The sequence below is a fragment of the Ictalurus furcatus genome, chromosome 15 (assembly GCF_023375685.1).
Source record: "Ictalurus furcatus strain D&B chromosome 15, Billie_1.0, whole genome shotgun sequence".
In the NCBI taxonomy this organism is placed as follows: Eukaryota; Metazoa; Chordata; class Actinopteri; order Siluriformes; family Ictaluridae; genus Ictalurus; species Ictalurus furcatus.
In genome coordinates this window covers 7,307,627-7,327,150 of record NC_071269.1, presented here as the reverse complement: position 1 = coordinate 7,327,150, position 19,524 = coordinate 7,307,627, and the positions used below count along the sequence as shown (strand labels likewise).

The 19,524-nt window shown below is 41.4% G+C and overlaps 1 protein-coding gene across 2 annotated transcripts in view; it reads left to right on the top strand.

Annotated features, from left to right (window-relative positions):
- Positions 1–869: 869 nt before the first annotated feature.
- The window catches only part of ctnnbl1 (catenin, beta like 1), a 30,636-nt gene continuing 11,981 nt past the window's right edge, over positions 870–19,524 (top strand). The window contains exons 1-12 of one of the 2 annotated variants that reach the window (XM_053644067.1): positions 870–1,125; positions 1,842–2,044; positions 3,424–3,609; positions 3,718–3,824; positions 3,901–4,045; positions 4,138–4,230; positions 5,514–5,607; positions 9,032–9,123; positions 9,453–9,525; positions 11,241–11,299; positions 12,465–12,613; positions 13,899–14,080. In XM_053644067.1, coding sequence (XP_053500042.1) covers positions 2,015–2,044; positions 3,424–3,609; positions 3,718–3,824; positions 3,901–4,045; positions 4,138–4,230; positions 5,514–5,607; positions 9,032–9,123; positions 9,453–9,525; positions 11,241–11,299; positions 12,465–12,613; positions 13,899–14,080 — 1,210 coding nt within the window. In that variant the 5' untranslated portion in view covers positions 870–1,125; positions 1,842–2,014. Of the gene's footprint in view, positions 1,375–1,841; positions 2,045–3,423; positions 3,610–3,717; positions 3,825–3,900; positions 4,046–4,137; positions 4,231–5,513; positions 5,608–9,031; positions 9,124–9,452; positions 9,526–11,240; positions 11,300–12,464; positions 12,614–13,898; positions 14,081–19,524 lie in introns of both variants that reach the window. The other variant, XM_053644066.1, reaches the window with a different exon arrangement.

Sequence of the window (19,524 nt, the reverse complement as noted above, 5' to 3'; positions counted from 1 at the left end):
TTCCTCTGAAAATGTGTGGAGTGGAAGTGTTGATTGATGAAAAAAAACAACAAAAAATGTTTTACAATTCCCTTCTCAGGGCCATTCAGAGGCAGAACACACACATAAAGAGAGACAGAGATATATATAGAGAGACATTTTATGACAAGAGAACCCTTGGCACTTGGATGGAGAGCTGTTTTGCACACATAAAGCCTGATTGGTATTCATGCTCGAGGTTCTGATTGTGCTCTCACTGTTTTTTTGCATCACATTTCCATGCTTAAACCTCGCTTGTGCATAACAGACTAAAAACACACACACACACACACAGAAAATATATTTCTCTCTGCATCACTGAAAATCATTAAAACGTTGTTGTGAATGCAAACACGACTGTTGTTCTCTATTCTGTTTACACTGCAAGTTCATTCCGGTTGTGAAACCATATTAAATAAATAAATAAATAAATAAATAAATAAATAAATACATAGCGTCTGGTTGTCGTAATATGTTTTGAGTCCTCCTTAATGAGTTTTGCATGACGAACCCGAAGCTCATTACGGCTGGAGAGGGACTCGAGTGTCCTCCTCGCTGGCACAGGGTCATCACCATGGTAACGACCGCCGTCGGCTGTTACTAAGGAAACCCAGGATGGAGGAGAAACCCACGGCGACGGGCAATTAGCTCTACAGTACACCGAGTGACCTTCATTAGGCTGGCATGAGTGTTCATTTACAGACCACCGTGTCCTCGTGTATGTGACAGATGCGCCAGAAATACACGGTCTCGTCTTCCTTTGCTTTGTGAGGTCCTGACACGTGGAGAATCAAATTTAGGATACCAACCCAGTGTCCGTCGGCTTAGCTGATTAGTGAAAGTTATCGGGTGCTAACGCTTACGGATATCAAAGAGGAATTAAAAGATCCATGAACAAATCGTTACGTTTGAGAGAGTTCAGGAGAGTGGAGACAGATAATATGGTTCAAAGAACTGTTGCTAGAAGTGACAGCGTCTTAACCTGGCCTGCTAGCTTCGTAGCGGTTAGCAAGATGGCTCAGGATTTAAAGTAACGATCGTTTGAGATGGTGTACACAAACATTGCATGACAAAGCAGAGCTGATAGAAAAGCAAGGCTCTGGACTGGTGCGTTTTACAGCAAGACCTCAGAGAAATGAAGCGTGAAACCAAACACGTTTATGATCACCATTCTGTCAACCTTCTTTTTTTTTTTTTACACTGCAGGGAAATTTAACACACTCCTTTTCTTTCCTCATCGATGATTTAAAGCTCTATCTCGCCAAATCACCATGGCAACTAGCCATTTGTACTATATGTATGTATGTATGAATTACTACACAGTGTGATGGCCGTTACCGTTAACGCGTGGATGCGGTGTGTGTTAAGTACAGCTGTTGCCTTTGTAGGCTTTCAACAAATCGTATTATTAGCACGTGTTTGGTGACTTTAGATCTTTAGTTTTGTAGGCTACTGGAGTTACGAGGCTAACGCTGCTAGCAAGTAATGGAAGATTTAGCATGATCGAAATATTACCCAGATATGCAGCTTGCACATCTAAGAGATTTAAACTTCACTTATTACAACATTAAAGAAGCACACTTTGGGCACCAAAACTGTTTTGTACTTTTTTGTTTCTTTGTTTGGATACAGCAGAAATATCTAGTGTTTTATTGTTTTTATTTGTTTGTTTGTTTTTTTTTTAAATCTGAAATATGACTGGATTAGCACCAACTTTGGATAATATAAGTGATATAAAACTATTAACACGCTTTTAAACGACCACGAGTCAATATAGAGAATGTTTTTTTTAATCGTATTTTTGTTTAATTTTGTATATGCAGTGCTGCGCTGATTCCCCTCCGAGCCTGAAGGTGTCGCTACAGCGCTGACCTTTCATTCGTTCCTCATGACACCGAAGAAGAAATAAACTTTGCAGCGCGCTCACCGTGCTGCTAATATTTAACACATTAAATAAGACTTTCTGCGGAGTCAATTCAGCTCTTTAAAAAACATCATGGACGTCGGTGAGCTGCTGAACTATCAGGTAAAAATCCGCTAAACTCCTTTTTAATTGTGATACAGTTCTTTTTTTTCCCTTTCTAGAGTCGCCAGCGAGTTTTCTATGCTAGCTAGCATGTGCAGTCTAGCTAACAACAACAACAGGGCCGAATCCCAAAATGGCGGTGTAGTTACTACAGAAGTACACTAATTTAGGTGTTCCGTAATGGCGTCCACGTTGTACGTAGTGCACTAGTTAGTCAGTTTGGGATCTATTTGGGATTCATCCAGCGTCCAGCGTCCAGCATGAGTATATGGGCTTAGTTTGTGTTGTTAAAACATTATCTAAATTCGCTCGAATATTTAAGTTACTATATAACGCTAAGGTATTAATACCGTTGGATATTAATGAGCGTTAAGTCTTTCTAATTGTGCGGTTTAATTTAAAATGACTGAATTAATAGTATAATAATAGTAATATGCAAATTCACCCAGTCAGTGAAAGTTTTATTGTAAAGTTTTAAGGAAGATGTATGTGTTGGAGTCGTGCTGTTACAGGAAAATAATCAACAACAGGGCGACGAAGAGTTAATCTTACCCTGTAGTTGATTATTTTCTTATAACACAGAGCAAGGTGTTTATTCCCCTTATACAACAGAAATTATATTTTATATATATGAAATCCATTTATACTTGCATTTAAAGTTCTTGTTCTCTCTGACATAGCAGCTATAAACAGTTGTTCCCTCACCTCACCTTCTCTTTATTTTCTCTTTTGAAGATAGAAAGAGGTTCTCCATGACCTCTGTCCTAGTTTAAATTCAACCTGTCCTAGCTTAAATTAAACTTAACCTAGCTTAAAGTTGCGTTAGGTAAGGTTTGTGGAAAGACAGATCTCTAAACCAGGATTTTCTCTCCAGGATTTTGTGATTTCTGCGTTTGCGGAAATTAACGTAAAATCAAAGAAATGCTGCGATATTCGGATTAGATTGTGGTTTGTCAAAATTGTGGCAGTTTTTTTTCGCAGGTTTGGGCCGAGACGCCACATGTGACATCGTCACAGCAACTGCTTTGTTTTTTCAACTACGTAATGTGCTTGTTTTCAGAAAATTGTTTAAACTATTATTTTTAAAAAATAGTAATAATTTCTACATAATTTTGCATGTTATTTGCGCTAGAAGAATTGAAAAATATTGCACCTTTAAATATATATAAACCTCCAGCATGAAGACGTGTTGATGGAGCAGATCAAGTCATAAGCTTAGGCTAAACATTTTGTGAAAGCATTTTTTACTTTATAAATGTATTTACCTAAAGTTTTAGTTAATCAGATGTCACAAAATCATCACTATACGAAATATCTTTATTGAATATAATATTTTTATATTATTTTTCTATGTAATATACTGTTCTGGTCACCGACAGCCCGAGCGAGGAGGCAAGCGGCCGAGGGAGGAAAGCGGCTCAGAGGAGTCTCGGGCGAAGAAGACGTCGACGAGCAGGGAGCCTCCCAGACCCGCGGTGGCGATTCCAGAACCCGAGCCGGAAGATCCGGAGAACAGAGAGAGGATCTTGGAGAAGCTCATGGACCAGGATGAGGTGGACCCTGAGGTGCTACTCTGCCGCCGTATCGTCTAGCGCTGCCGACTGACTGCTTCATACCCTTAATAGTGTAGCGCTGATTGATATCGTAACGCGTCGTACATGTCTCTGTAACAGGGTGAGCCGGTGGACGAGAGCATGGTGAAGAAAATGATCCTGACCTTCGAGAAGAGGTCGTACAAGAACCAGGAGCTCAGGATTAAATTCCCAGACAATCCAGAGAAGTGAGTTAGCGCGAAACGCCAAGCCTGTTGTGGTTTTCCAGCATGGCCTTTTATGACGAGAACGTCTTCCTTGTAGGTTCATGGAGTCTGAACTGGACCTGAATGACATCATCCAGGAGATGCACGTGATCACCACCATCCCTGAGCTGTATCACCTGCTGGTGGAGCTCAACGCCGTGCATTCTCTGCTCGGCCTGCTGAGTCACGAAAACACTGATATCCTCACTAACAAAGTGTTTTCTTGACTAGTCAGTAAATCAGAAAGTAAGTATTTGCAGGTTCTAACAGTTCTCCTTAACCCAGAACACATATCTCCATCGCGGTGGTGGACCTGCTGCAGGAGCTCACAGACGTCGATACGCTCAACGAGAGTGAGGAAGGAGCCGAGGTCCTCATCGACGCCCTGGTGAGGAAACCAACATCCTGTATGGTCTTTCAGAGCATTCTGTATCTGAACTTTAGTGGAACGTAGACTGTTATCTGTTTTTGGAGCTTGTTCAGCTAGTATTTCTTCTGTTCTACTGAGCGTCATTTAGTCGGGTGGGGGGGGGGGCGAACAGGGTTTTAATCATGTTGTGGTTATTCCATGTGCACCTTGTCTCTCGGGCTCTGACTTCCTGTTTCAGAAGGAAACGCGTCAAGAATCACGAAAGAGCAAAAAAGCTGTTTCCCGGTGACTTTAAGAACCGTTCAGTTCTCATATTAATGCGTATTTCTCGCCATCTGTGGGAGAGGTGTAGAAATGCGCTTTGTTATTTAAGCTGCATGATGATGATTATTATTATTAATAACGATTTTTTTGGCGGTTTGAAATTGCTACTTTAACGCTTCGACAGTGTTTCCGAGCGCTTGTGAGATTAGACGCACTTACAGCGAAGCCAAACCACTCGAGTCAAGATCTTTAAAAGCCTGAATGCTGTCCGAAAACAGAAAACCAATTTCCTCCACTCTTCAATTTCAGTGCAATTTAATAACCATTAGCCATTGATCAGCGTTTCTAGGACGGGAGCTGGGGTGTGTGTGTGTGATGACATTTAGAGAAAAAGCAGAACCGCTGATCGGAGCACGGCGGGAGAAAATCAGCCCGGTATCAAAGCGAGAGACGGTGTGTCGCCGTGGCATTTCTGATTTGTGGAGGCGCTGACGCGGAGGAGGAGGGGGGGTGGGGGGTTTGGACAGGACCTGACAGGAAATTGGAGCTGAGGTAGGTGCTGAGTTTCGTGTCTAATTTTTAAACACACAAGCGTGTTGTTGTTGTTGTTGTTACCCCCCCCCCCCAAAGAGTCAATTACGTTTTGTCATGTATTTTATTTAATGGACAATAAAGCGGCAACGGAGTGTTGCCTGGGGCTTTAATATCTACAAACAGCTTCCAGTCTTTAAAAAAAATATATAAAATCTTGGTGATACGTTGTCATTTAATAAGAATTTACCAGTGGCATGTTCAAGAACCGCGTACAAAACTATAATTGAATTATAATTAAAAGCTAAAAAAACCCCAAAAAAAGTCTTATTTCTGACCGAACGGGTGTGTCAGATTGCATAATGATCGACGGCTGCGTCTCCAAGGCAACATAAATAAAACACTACATGCGTATACATGACATGTAGTCGAAGTTTAAGGACCGATTTGTGGTGTTTGATTTCATCTCTTGAAGTCATTAATCTGTACGTTTGTTTGTTTGTAAGCTGGAGGGCCAGGTGGTGGCGCTGATGGTGCAGAACATGGAGCGGCTGGACGAGACGGTGAAAGAAGAAGCGGACGGAGTTCACAACACGCTAGGTACAACGCAACCGGCGACGCGTTATGACTCGGCGTAAAAACAGACGAAATCTGAGCGATTTGTTTAAGATGTTTCTGAGGCGCGGGTATTTAAGTGCTGATCCCGGGTCAGTTCTAGTTCTCTCTTCTCTAATGTACTGACGTTTATTAAAGCGTTAAAGTTGGTTCTAGATCAGCGGACTCGTTTACTGTGATTTTCTGTAACTGCGCTGCTTTTTAACAGCGATGAAGCGTCCCGTAGGACTGGACCTGAAGGACATGGGCAAGTCTCTTTCTTCACCATCGTTCTTTCTTCTCTATTTCAATCCATCCATCTGTCATCCTTTAATCCCCCTCTCCTCCCTCGCAGGGGATTACGGTACCTGAGTGTCGCAGGAAACCTCGCTGTTTTTTACATTCCTCATCTCGCTATACTTCTTTTTTTGCCCCGTGTCTCTATCTCTCTCTCGCTCTCTTTCTTGCTCTCGCTCTCTCACCCGTGAGCCGCTGTGTGATTGAGTTATCAGGTGTCTCTGCTTCTTTCTAGTGGAAATGATGAAGCCGACACACGCAGAGATTTCCCCCCGTGTTAAGTCATAAAGCATGCTGCTGCGTTCTATCCATCTTTTCTCTTCCACTTTAAATCTCTTTTTCTTTTCCCCGTCGGATCTCGAATCTGCCCTGTGTACCTGTCAGTCTCACCGAAGGAGGTGTGGCCTCTGTATCTGTCAGTCTCACCGAAGGAGGTGTGGCCTCTGTATCTGTCCCGCTCACTGAAAACGGGTGTGGCCTCTGTATCTGTTACGCTCACTGAAAACGGGTGTGGCCTCTGTATCTGTCAGTCTTACTGAAAAGGGGTGTGGCCTTATACTTTCTCCCCCAAATAATGTCTACATGCACATTAATATTTTTAATAATATAATTTTTATATTAATTTAAACGCCACGTCTAAATTAAAAAAGCCTTTCACGTATGTGTAAGATATAATAGAATTAAAATGTAACTGTTTGCACAGCATCTCATTACAGTGTGTGAATTATATTATACTCAAATTATATAACAGCAAAGTGCCTTAAATGTGGCTTTATTCCATTGTGTAGTTGATTAGAGACGCACACACCTACTGTGTGCGCGCACGTACACACACACACTTACAGACAGGCTTTTATAAAGAGCACTTGTTGCTCATGGTTTTATTTTCCTCCTGGAAAAGCGTCTACAGGAAGCTAATCTCCAGACCTCCAGCTGTTTTGAGACAGACGTTCCTGCACTCAACCATTTTTGTTTGTCGAGTGAGTCTGATTTGGACAAACTGGGTCAGCGCTGCGGAGAAGTGTGTGTGTGCGCGTGAGAGTGTGTGGGTGGATGTGGTGATTTAATTAAAGTGGTTTTCACCAACACCAACCTTTTAATGTTTAATGTTCAGCTGGAGAAAAGGAAAAAGCCCTGAACATGCTACGCAGACACACACTATTCCTATACCTTTATCCTCTCAGCTGTGTGAATGTGATCTGTCACCCACTGTGCGGTCTATACACACACACACACATTCACACTAATGCCTCAAGAACTGCTCTTGTGTTTCACAGCAGTGTGTATTTCATGTGTGTCTTAGAAATCGGCCGCTGTTTTACAGGACAAATTATTCTGCAGCCGAATTTCCACACTGCTGTAAATTCTCACAGGAAGTGTGTTAGTTCACAGTCGATGGAGCTATGATCCTGAACTTCTACGTTCTTTCTTTATTTCACACACCTGACTCCTAGATGAGCCGGTCGATACTATTACTATACTGTTTTATAAGAAATAAAACGCAACAGGATGTGAATTTCTGGGAAATCAATTTGATGGTCTGACCGCGTTCTGACAAGAAGAGAAACCGTTTCTGCACATTTCGGCACTTCGAGGTGTGAAGGAAATAAAATCCGTCTAAACGGACGAGGCCGTGATTATGTGGAAAAAGGAATTCGACTTGCCTCGGAAGTGGGAAGTCTTGAGCTCAAGCGAGCTGCAAAGTGCAGACAAAAAAAAAAAAACAAACATTCGTTTTTTGCAAAAGCTAACTGAATAGCTTGCTAACTGTGAGTGATGTATAGTTTCCTCGTCAAAAAATGGTGAACTCTAGAGTCAGTATTATCGATTTAACAAGTGAATATGTCAGCCGTGTCGATTTGACGTCACTTGCTGAACTCCGAAGTTAAGGATAGTGTCCAGAGTTCCCGAGTAGGAATTTCATGTTTAGGGGGTGTTTTCTTCATTTTTTTTCCCCCCGCCCCCTAGTCAGAGGTCGGACGATACGAGTTACGACTTTAAGTCAAATTTTTCACAAATCAGTCCCTCTAGGATTTTTGTGATTGCAGAAATTGGCGCAAAATCAAGTAAACGCCGCAATTTTAAAAAATTACCGCAGGTTTGGGCTGAGACGCGTCATGCAACGTCATGACACGATGCCCAAATGTGCCGCTTCGATCCACGTGTGTCGAACACAAGTACAGCCGTGAACCTCACGGTGAAAGGCCACGCCTTTCGACAATTTCACCAAATTCAAGTAGTTTTCCGCAAAACAAAAAACTCCTTAAGTTCCATCACAATGTGTTTAAAAAAAAAAAAAAAATTAAACATTTTTTAAAAGCCAAGCGTTTTTTTTTTTTGCCTCAACAATCCCCCCAAAAAACCCAACTCTGCGGAATCTTGTACAGACTGACAAACGGTTAGCAGCTATTGCAAGCTAGCTAAAAAATATTCTGCTAATTCGATTCTCTTTAACAAATTAGTAGCACCTATCAATCTGCATATATTAGTCAACATGATGTCTATTACCGCTCACAAACAACAAAAGATTAGTTATTTATTGAACCGCGCTTTATCACATGAGGTTGTAACATAACATTCACACTTGAGCACTTCCCACTCCTGCCTGCTCTCGAGGGAATTCTGACCACGCCCACTGTTGTTGTTTGTGCCATTCTGCAATGTTTTCTGACTAACTTCGTTGGTTCTTTTTCTCAAAATGTAAACAAATTATTAACCCAATTTACAGACTTTCAGCTGTTTGAAATGAACAAATCAAACAAACGAGATTGAAATAGTTCAACACAACGAATGCTTCTAGTGTTTTCCCCAAATTCAGCTGTAAATGCAACTTATAATGATTTCTCCAGTCTCAAAATTATTCACCACCTTCATGGCAAGTGTCTTTAGTACTTAGTAGAGCACACTTTTGCTGTAATGACCTGCTGCAAATGAGATGCCTAGCTTGTGGCGGTGTTCCTAAGGAATCCTATCCCATTCCTCGTGAGCAAAGGCCTCTATTAGCATATGTTTGCTAAATCTTTATTAGCATTACTAGCCGTGTATGATGAGAGGAGGGGCTAGACCTCAGGAGTGCCTCTGTTCAGGTTTGATTTCTGGTTCTTCTTAATAACCTGCGTATGTGCTGTTGCAGCCGTGGTGGAGAACATGGCTGAGTTCAGACCGGGTCTGTGCACCGAAGCCGCTCAGCAGGGACTCATGCAGTGGCTCCTCAAGAGGATTAAGGTAAGTGATCGGGATAAGTGTTTAATACAATGCTGTCTGAAACATTATACTCAGGTTCTCGGTGTCGGTTCTGATGCATGTTGTATCATTGTAGATTGTCGATAAGGGTCAGTAATAATTAATATAATGATAATGAAACCCTCCATATTATGCTGTTTTAGGAGAATAATCAGAGATGTGGTGGTGTGATGAAGTCGAGTTTCTGTTATTGTTAAAAGATCAAATATTTAATTACAGGTGCTCACTGAACAGGGGTGAAAATGCAGATAAAGCAAAAAATAATGAAAACGTAGTTAGAAGTGAAGATTGCGCTTTTCTTAATCACGCAGGCGAAGATGCCATTTGACGCTAACAAACTGTACTGCAGCGAGATCCTGGCCATCCTCCTCCAGAACAACGACGGTGAGTCTGAAAAGCTTTAATCTCGACCACGTGTGTGGTACTGATGGGCGCCAATATTTTTTCACGCTACAATAATTGTGTAGAGTATTGTTTGCGATTATTATTATTACAATTTTATTTGTTTCCTTTGAATTATCCTTATTAGGCAGAAACAACCAGATTGAAGCAGCTAGCTAGCTAGTTAACTGATGCTATAAACAAATCGTTTACATTGTCTTAAGAGGATTAGCTTAGCCTAGTTACCTAATGCCAAGAACGAGTTGTTGGCTAACTAAATTTAACCATTGGAAACGCAGGATTCTACCTGATAAAGTTAGCTGACTGAGTAAAATGCATCGCAGCTTCGTAGCGATGTAGCTAACTAAAACCATCAGAAGATTGCATACACTAACCTCAGAAATCGTTAGCTTGTTAAATTAAACTGCAGAAATGACTCTATGAAAGTAATGATAGTAGTTTCTTTATATATAAGAAAAATCAAATGAACTGAGGTGAATGTTTTCAAAATCACCACAGCATTTTAGTCTTAGCGTTAGCATTTACCTCAGGATTTTACTTCAGAAAATCTTGCCGCCATTTTAGGCCTTACATGTTGTCAGGGTAACAGTTTTTACACAGGAGTTCATAGAGACCACTTACGGAGAGAGTCGATAGTGTACACAAATGCACAAAACAATGTACAAAATGTAACACATTTGTTAAATAAAAATCATTTTGAATATCGGTTGCTAATCAGTGGTTTGCGGTTGCATTTCATCACTTGCTCCTGTGTGACTGTAGTGAAGCGAGCGACTCGCAATATCACAGATACAGTGTTTGCTATCTCATGCTCGGGTTTGATGATTTTGGAGTGTGTGTGTGTGTGTGTGTGCGCGTGCTCTAATCTGTGGTTATATTGGTGCTGCTGTTAAAGTTATTACACTGTGCAGCTATGTGTAGCTTTTCCTCACCTTTCTTGCTGTGCCTCTTCTCTCTCCAGGGGTGTCAGGTTCTTTTTCTCTCACCTGTTCTATCCCTTTTTTTCCCCTCTAATCTTAATCTTTCAAACCATTTAAAAATTCAAAATGCAATATAAATATTAAAAGTACACACTTTTGAGTGTGTAGTGAAAGCGTACCCAAGGACAGGTAAAGGAAAAGAACGTTGTTTGGCTAGTTACACATGCTCCTCGATTCATTCCAGCTTTTCTTCATTTGTTATTCCTTATACCATTTGTACGGTATAATTTAAGTTACAGTTTGCTTTGAAATATGGGGGGCGGGGTACATCGGTTACACCTCTTTGAAATCTGCGTCATGGATGTTGCGCTCGTCCGCCATGTTTTCAGGTTGGATTTGTCGAAGGAAACCGTCACGAAACTGCTCCTCCTGCCACTGCGCAGTGAGTTGTGGGTAATATTAGCTGAAAAAGTGTGCACAGATCCACAATTAGAAATTCTACCGAAAATAGTAGACCATCCGGGTACATTTCGAGGGTACCTCAATATGGTACAATTTGGGATGTGGTAATTCTAATCTCGGGTACTGTTTAGGATGGACAGTAGGCAGATTGGGAAAGCAGCATTAGTCTTACTGAAGGAGGCGTGGTCTCTGTGCTTGTCTGTCTCGGGGAAGGAGGCATGGTCTTTTTTACTAGAAACAAATAACAGCAGAAGGTGAAGGATGTAGCAGAGGAATCTTAAAATTTGCTAAAAGAATTCTTTCTCTCTTTCTCAGGCACCAGAGAGCTTTTGGGCGAGATAGATGGCATCGATGTGCTCCTGCAGCAGCTCTCAGTAAGTTATCTCTCCGGTGCATGTGTGTTTCTGTCTCTTTGTCTCTCATCCCCAGTAGATTCAGAGCTGTCTCTTCATGTGTTTCTTTTCCTTTATTCGAAAACACACACACATTGAGTTTGTGTGTGTTGCACAAAGCTCCCACATATATCCAGCCAAAGCGAACTGTTGCTTTGCTCAACACAAAACGTGGCGAAAAAAAGACTATAAACACAATCATTTTGCTCCAAAAATGCAACTCTAAACTATTAGATGGCCGTGTTAAAAATACTAAAATGTACACTTTTAGAACGAAAAAAAAAGGTGGTTCATGAGTTTAAGTAAGGAATAAAATACTTGGGGCATGATGTCAGAGAAAACTAATCAGCGCTCTGGGGATGTGATGAAGTGGGTTTGCTGTCACCACCTCAAAGCATTTTATTCTTCTTATACCACAGCTATTTGGCGAACAGTATTTAATTATTTTTATTATTAATTAAAGAACAGCACGTCTTATTTTTCTGAATTCCGTTTATAATTATGTTTAATGTCGTGGAACGTCCACAAAACAAGTTACTTCCTCTTTTCACTGGTGTTGTAGCAGCTATGAATGTTCCTGTTTCTGTTCGTGTTCCCTCGCTAACTTTTTTTTTTTTTTCCTTTTCTAAAACAAAACAACGTAATTAAATTACGGGTTTACGTCTGACCGTTACGACGCACCGGTACTGGAGACTCCTTCCATGCATGATGATAAATTACAGAAGAGTATCTGTTGCCGTTACCATAGAAACGATAACGTATTAGAACGTGAGCATAAATGTAAACGTGTGATTTGAAGCTGCGCTACTGTCCGAGCTGCTGTTCTAGAAAATTCATCAACACCGCACTGGCCAATCAGAATAGAGAATTCAGCAGCTCCGTGATTAGTACATAGGTTTCTTAAAGGAACTGGATAATGTATGAATAAATAGTGTTCAATGATTTTTACGGTAAACCCCTTGGGGGGGGAAGCTGCAAAGCTGGTAATTAATGTGTTATTAACCTGTTATTGATGTGCATTGTGGTGGTGTTAAGCAGTAGTTAATGTGCGCTTTAGTAATGTGTCATTAGTGTTGTTTGATGCTGTAATGAAGGTGGTCTTAAGCATGTTATAAATCCATACTAACGCCATGTCACTGTGTGTCAGGTGTTCAAGAGGCACAACCCGTCCACGCCGGAGGAGCAGGAGATGATGGAGAACCTCTTCGATGCTCTCTGCTCCTGCCTCATGTTGCCGGCCAACCGCGACCGCTTCCTCAAGGGGGAGGGGCTTCAGCTGATGAACCTCATGCTCAGGTTTGTGATTGGCTGATGATTATGGTGGGTGCGGTTAATTAATTTAGGCGCGCTACATCATGGTCTTCGTAGTTCCATAAGAAGGTAGAAAGCTGTGTATTTTCTTTTTCGGCAGCTTTTATATATTTTTTATTCTCGTAACGGACGATAAATTAAGAGGAAATAAAGGTTGTTTTTTTTCCCCCTGCATGTGAGAGAATTATTGTGTGGGAAATGAAAATGAACAGTGTAAAATAAATTGTAGTGACACTTGATGAAAAACGGGAAGCGTTTTGTCGTGGCATGACTGCCGTTTCGTGTCGTCTGGATTTAGACGTTCGTTGCAGGTGAGATGGGCTTCCAGCATCCTCCAAACAGCTTTCTGCTTCACAAATCTCATCTCACACACACACACACACACACACACACACACACACACTTTCTTTCCATATCCCCCCCTCTCTCTCTGACACCTGAACCGTTTTTGCCGTGAGCTCGATAAACAGCGCTGTTCATCATCTCCGGATGAGGAGAGTGGCAGCGTGATAGACAGCTACATTTCCCAGAGTGCCGTGTTGCTCGTCGGAGAGCTCTGATACACCGCTGTTTGTGCTGCGTGATCTCGCTGGACCTTAAACCTATTGATCACGTTTGCTTTATGATGCGCAGAACTGATTTATTATTTCCTCAGGATTCAGGAAATGAATCACTTACAAGGACCAAGTGCATGTATTATATTATGTAAAAGTAGCTGACGATGTGGTGGTGTTTTTTGGGGCTTTGACACCAGCTTTGACAAGTAAAAGCCACAGACATTTAAAGTATGATCATATAAAGCACAAGAATTCCCGATACTTAAAAGTTAATTGAATATTTACAGCATTTTACTTTTATTAGTGAGTCTCCTGATACATAAAGTTACGCAAACTCAGGAGCTCCCGTCTCACGTTTAGTGTGTAAATGCTCCTGCAAAGGATTTCTGTGTAAATAGCATGATTAATGAGGCCCGATGCACGGATTTTTAACTTTTTTTTATTAGATTAACAGCTAGTTTGGTGAACAGTTTGTTACGGTAGTGCAGAGACGAGAAGATAAAATGATAATACACATGATGACATCTGGAGCAAGTGTATTATTTTTCCAGCACTGAATGCGTGAAGTGAGCTGACAGACAGAGTAAAGTACTACAAGTTAAGTGTTTATATTAATGTGTCGTTGAGATAACAGTACTGTAATGCACACTGTTTTGGTTCATTTTCTTCTTGATTGTGTGTGTGTGTGTGTGTGTGTGTGTGTGTGTGTGTAGGGAGAAGAAATTGTCTCGCACTAGCGCCCTCAAGGTCCTGGACCACGGCATGATCGGCCCCGAGGGCACTGATAACTGCCACAAGTTTGTTGACATCCTCGGCCTTCGCACGATTTTCCCGCTGTTCATGAAGACGCCGAAGAAGATGAGGAAGGCCGGCGTGTCGGACAAGGAGCATGAAGGTATCCCATAATAACCTCTTCATTTCTCTCTCTCTCTCCCTCCTTCTTTTGGAGGTATGGTGTCTGTGCCAATCAGTCTCAGTTAAAGAGGTGTGGCCTTTGTGCAAGCCAGTCTCAGTAGAGGAGGCGTGGTCTGTGTGCTTAACAGACCTAGTAGTGTAGATGAGATGTGGCATTTGTGCAAGTCAGTCCCAGCAGAGCGTGTGAGGAGGCGTGGCCTGTTTGCTAAATAATCCTAAAAGATTAGGCATGGCCTCTGTGCTTATCAGTGTCAAAGAAGGAGGCATGACCTCTGTGCTCGTCGGAATCTGTGAAGGAGACGTGGCTTCTGTGCTCCTCAGAATCTGTGAAGGAGGCGTGGCCTCTGTGCTTATCAGTGTCAGAGAAGGAGGCGTGGCCTCTGTGCTCGTCATTGAAGGAGGCGTGGCCTCTGTGCTCGGCGCAATTAGTGACGGAGGTGTGGCCTCTGTGCTTATCAGTCTCAATAGAGGAGATGAGTGTAGGAGGCGTGGCCTCTGCACTTGATTACATACTGTGTACATGCAGTATAATATGCAGGATAGGATGTGTGAACTGTCAGTTCATACCTACAGTCATGATGAACGAAATGATGTTATTCTTATTAATTTCTGTGAATATTTTCAGTTATTCTTGCTTAAACTGAAGCAACAATAACACAAAAAAAAACCTAAAACACAAAAAAGATGTAATGGGGTGATGGGAAAAGAAATACAGTGATGGTATAAAAGTGAAACTGTACCAAAATCATTACGCCGTAACTGTTCATCAAGAACGAAAGATCTCAAGGAAAAATTTTAAATCTGCTAACACGTTAGTAACAGCAAGAAGTTTTAGAAAACTTAGACACATACTGCAGTATAACCATGTTGCTCTCTCTGCCCACAATTTTCCGTCACTGTTGCATTGTGGGACGCATTACACAACACCTTTTGTTTATTTTGACCCGAGCAGCACATCATCTGAATGTCGTCAGCGCGCTGGAAATATCCATGTCCATCACGTCCTACGTATTATGCGCCGCTCGTGGGTGCGGATTAGTGCGAGCAGTATGCGTTTGCCAGCGCTTTGCTAACTGGAAAGCAGTGAGAAGGGGGCGGGGCTTCTAACTCGTTAATTAAACGGCACCGATCCTTAATACGGAGAGTGTTTTTGAAGTCGCTGAAAAGAGTCACGCTCTAGTGAACCTTGACGGCGATCCTGAAATTCACACCCCAGCACACGACGTCGCAAGCCGAAATTCGCGTCTGTGACCAGCTCGTTAAGAAGAATTCGATCTCTAATAATAGCCCTGACACCGAATGGCTCCAGCCCACGGAAACACTCGCCTAAAGAGGTAGATGTCTGCGTGACTGCAGGAAAGTGTGAACATGTTACACCATGAGACGTAATTCATTCTCGTGCAGCTGTAATTACTGAAACTGTCTAAAACGTGAGGATGAGAGCATGCGTACGTTGTGTGTGTGTGCCGTACATTTTAATCGTGCTCTATGAAGCGAGAGTTTTGGCTGTGTCTTAACGAGGTGCGCTATTTTAGGAAGTGAGAGATGAAGCCTGGAGAGCGAGCGAGAGAGAGGGTGAGAGAGCGAGCAGGTGAAGCAGTGTTGATTGCGGTGTGTTCGTGTTTTTGTATGCTGTGAGCGATGTCCCACGTGGGGTTGAATTTTGGGAACTCGGCCTCTGACAGGAGCAGTTTTAGTCACCTAACGATGCATCTGTTTGTAATCCAGAAGCAAATCAACACCTCTACGCAATCATTAAGGCGGAATACGAGTCCCAGTGGGACGCTTATTTCCGTTCTTCCACATTTTAAAAAAACATTCCAGCTCTACCACTAGAACGTTCTGGAAAGAGTTTTATTTATTTATTTATTTATTAATAACTCCCTCAATCACGTTTCCGAGCACCGTTCAGCTCCTCGCTTTATCGTGCAGTATACCACAGTGTTCTCAAATGCTCGAGCCTGATTGGTCAGAGGGTGTTTTCTCAAACGCACATATTTATGGAAGTATATTAATGTTAACTTATAATATTATGTTATCGTTTCCATAGTAACGACTCATTCAGAGGTACTTGTATGGGGGGGGGGGTTTAACAAACGGATGTAAGGAGATGTTTGTTTAATATTTGTTAGGAGCTCCAGGTAAAGCTGTAGGTTTAGGACTGATTAGTTTACACTTTGCAGTTGAGAACAGGAAGTAGCTTGTTTCGCAATCGTTAACGTGAAATATTTACATGTATATAAACATTAAATATAATCAGTAATCAGATATGTACTTTTTTTATTAATCAATTTTTTTTTTATTTGATGAAAGTAATTGTTGGCATGTTGCTGTGGTGTAAGGAGAGTAAATCACTTTGGAAATGTGCTGTTATAGAAACGTAATCGAATTCCACCGGATGCACCTTTTTTTTTAAACGTATAAATCATCGCAAGCGTGGTGTCTTCGGGATTTATTTCCGTTCACGGAGCAAAAATAAACCAATTAGTTTGTCGTTTTGGGGTTGGAATGTCAGTTACACGATATGCGGTTTGATGTGATCTTTGGCATGGAAGTGTTATTTCAACATACAGCTATGTTTAGCTACCGGTTTTATTTCTTTGCGACTCTTAAGCGAGAGGGGGAAAGGGGGGAAAAAAAAAAAAAAAGAAAAGAAAAGCACGCCACGACCAATACTTAATAATTTTCAGTGAGGAAGCAACAGTTTCTCCTACAAGAAATCAGTGAGAGTAATTTTGTTTAATGTTTGCATCAGCGACCAAATGGTAAATGATGCAAAATCACACACACACACACACACGTGACTATAAGAACCAGCGTATCACTGTTCGCTTCTCATCCATGACGTTGCGCTTTTCGAAAGCTGACTGGAGGCAGGGTGTAGGGAACATCTGTGCGTACGTGACGAATGAAGCATGCAGGCTAGCCACGGTGGAAAAGGTAAGTGTGCAAATATGTTAAGGGGAACAACTGGGAGAATGCAAATGAGGGTAAAGCCAGCATTCTCCTGTGCAGGGAAATGAAAGGAAATAAACAGAAATATGGGTTTTAATAAAATATAAATAACCACATATGGTACACAAATTTCTGCTTACGGAAAATTTGTTGAAATCTCATTATATGCTGCGTGGACATGAAAACTTGAAACATCACTGCGGTATCATTTTAAAAATAAAATCCAGTCTGACTGTAACAATGTTTTATGTATGCATTTAGCTAAAACTGTGGAGGGTATTATTAAAAAAATAATTTTTTATGGGTGTCTTGACATGTGTTCATCAGTACGTTTACATGGACAACAATAATCCGATATTAACCTGATTAATCCGATACTCTGATTAAGAAGCTACCATGTAAACAGCGATTATTGATGACCTTAATCCGACTAAAGTCATACTCGAAGTAAACACAAATCGAATTAAGACATGTGGAGTATTCCTATTTTAGTCGCATTATGGAAGCGCCTTATAAACATGTACACACTTTAATCACACTATTAATACCGTGTGGGAGTTTTCACCGCATTTTGTGACGGGACACGTACACACACGGCAGCGCTCAACCGTTTAACAGTAAACAAGAGAGCATGGCTGAGAACTGCACTCTGAAACCGCGTACTTACCTGCTGTATAGTAGGAGAAATGTATGTATTTAGGTAAGTACGCGGTTTCGGACGCAGCCCACGGCTTCAAGCAGTTGTCTATTAGCATGTACAGAGTGACAAATTATCACATGCACTAGAGGCTGCACTTGAAACACCCAAAACTGTATACAGTGCCATAACGAAGACAAACTGTATGTCGATACGTGAAATTCTGGAGGGAATGTCAGACGGCGTGGCATGGGGACGTAATGACGTGTGCCGTTAATCGATCTACGTTCTATAACATGTAAAACAGGAACATGCATTCTAAACACGACTCGTGTAAACACCTTAATCAGGATATTATACGTCTTAATCAGAATAAGGTCAATAATTAGATTACTGCTCTCCATGTAAACGTAGTCCATGTTTAAATTAAATTGAAGTAATTTGTCTCCTTCACAGCAGTCAGTAGGCGTTAATCAGAAACAATTTATTTGCAGTCTTTCGGTTTAACCGATGCCTTGTTACTCCATGATGTGAATACAGGAAAATGTAAGAACAATAACAAATGGCTAAAACTGTTATGAACGAGAGAAAGATGGCTGGATGTTTGATTTCAACCCCCACACCCACGGCATTAAGTTAGCATTAGAGATTATCATGCTAAACGGAGAAAGAAAATTGCTGGGGCTTTCAGAAATGGTTCCCTTTGGACTTTTTCAGTGAAAATAGATTGGCGTTAGTGCTAATAATTGGCGTAAATGGCACGGGAAAAAGCTCGGTTAATCACTGTCCGTGTCACTTAATCAAGACTCAGAATGTTCTCTTATTTGAGCGGGAGATGGATTGGACATTTTTGAATCTCTGTGAAGCTTATAGTAATTGATTCTTCTATTTTTTTAATTATATTTTTTCCCTCAAATGAGGATTATCCTAAGCATTCTCATTATGTTTGCAAGTGCAAGCTGTGTGAGGCGATTATGGTGGTTTTTTTTTTTTGTTTTTTTTTTTTGTTTTTTTTTAATCGGGGAGTGTAGCGAGGCGTTTCTTTAAACCCCTGTTGGTCCAGTACACATCGATGCCTCAAACGTCCCTTTTCGTCATCCATCAAGTTCCACGGAGACAAGTTCCTTGTGGTTTTTATTGTGAAAACAAACCTAATTGAATGTATAATTGCAGCTCGAAACTTGGACGGAAAGGATTCAATTGGTGGTGGCGGTGAAAATGGGACTGATTTTCATTTGGTTTTATTTACCAGAATGGAAAGAAGCCAAATGTTCAAAGGATCCCATTAGTTTCTACAACATGCATGGAGAGAAAAGGCTCAAGACCCAAGGATAGAGAACCCAGCACTCAAACCCAAGAATATAACTCAACAGGAGGCCGTTGCTCATGAGGAATGGGATATGGTTCCTCGGGAACGCCGCTAGAAGCTATGCATCTCATTTGCAGTAGGTCATAACAGTAAAAGCATGCTCTACTAAGCAATAAAGATGTGTGCCATGAAGGGGGTGAATATTTTTGAGACTGGAGAAATCGTTAAGTTGCATTTCCAGTCGAATTTCCGGAAACCACTCGAAGCGTTCGTCGTGTTGAAAGATTTCAGTCGCGTTTGTGGGATTTGTTCGTCGCAGACAGCTGAAAGTCTGTACGGTTGGACTATAAACCTGATTTGCGATGGGGGTCGAATCATTTCAATTGCAACTGTAACTGGTTTTAGACCTGAGGATAGAAAGGATTGGTGTGCTCAGGTCTGAAGGAAGAAAGAATCCAATTGCTTCCATCTACGTGTTTGAAAACCACCTGATGGGAAGTAATATGATTCGGCGCACAATTTC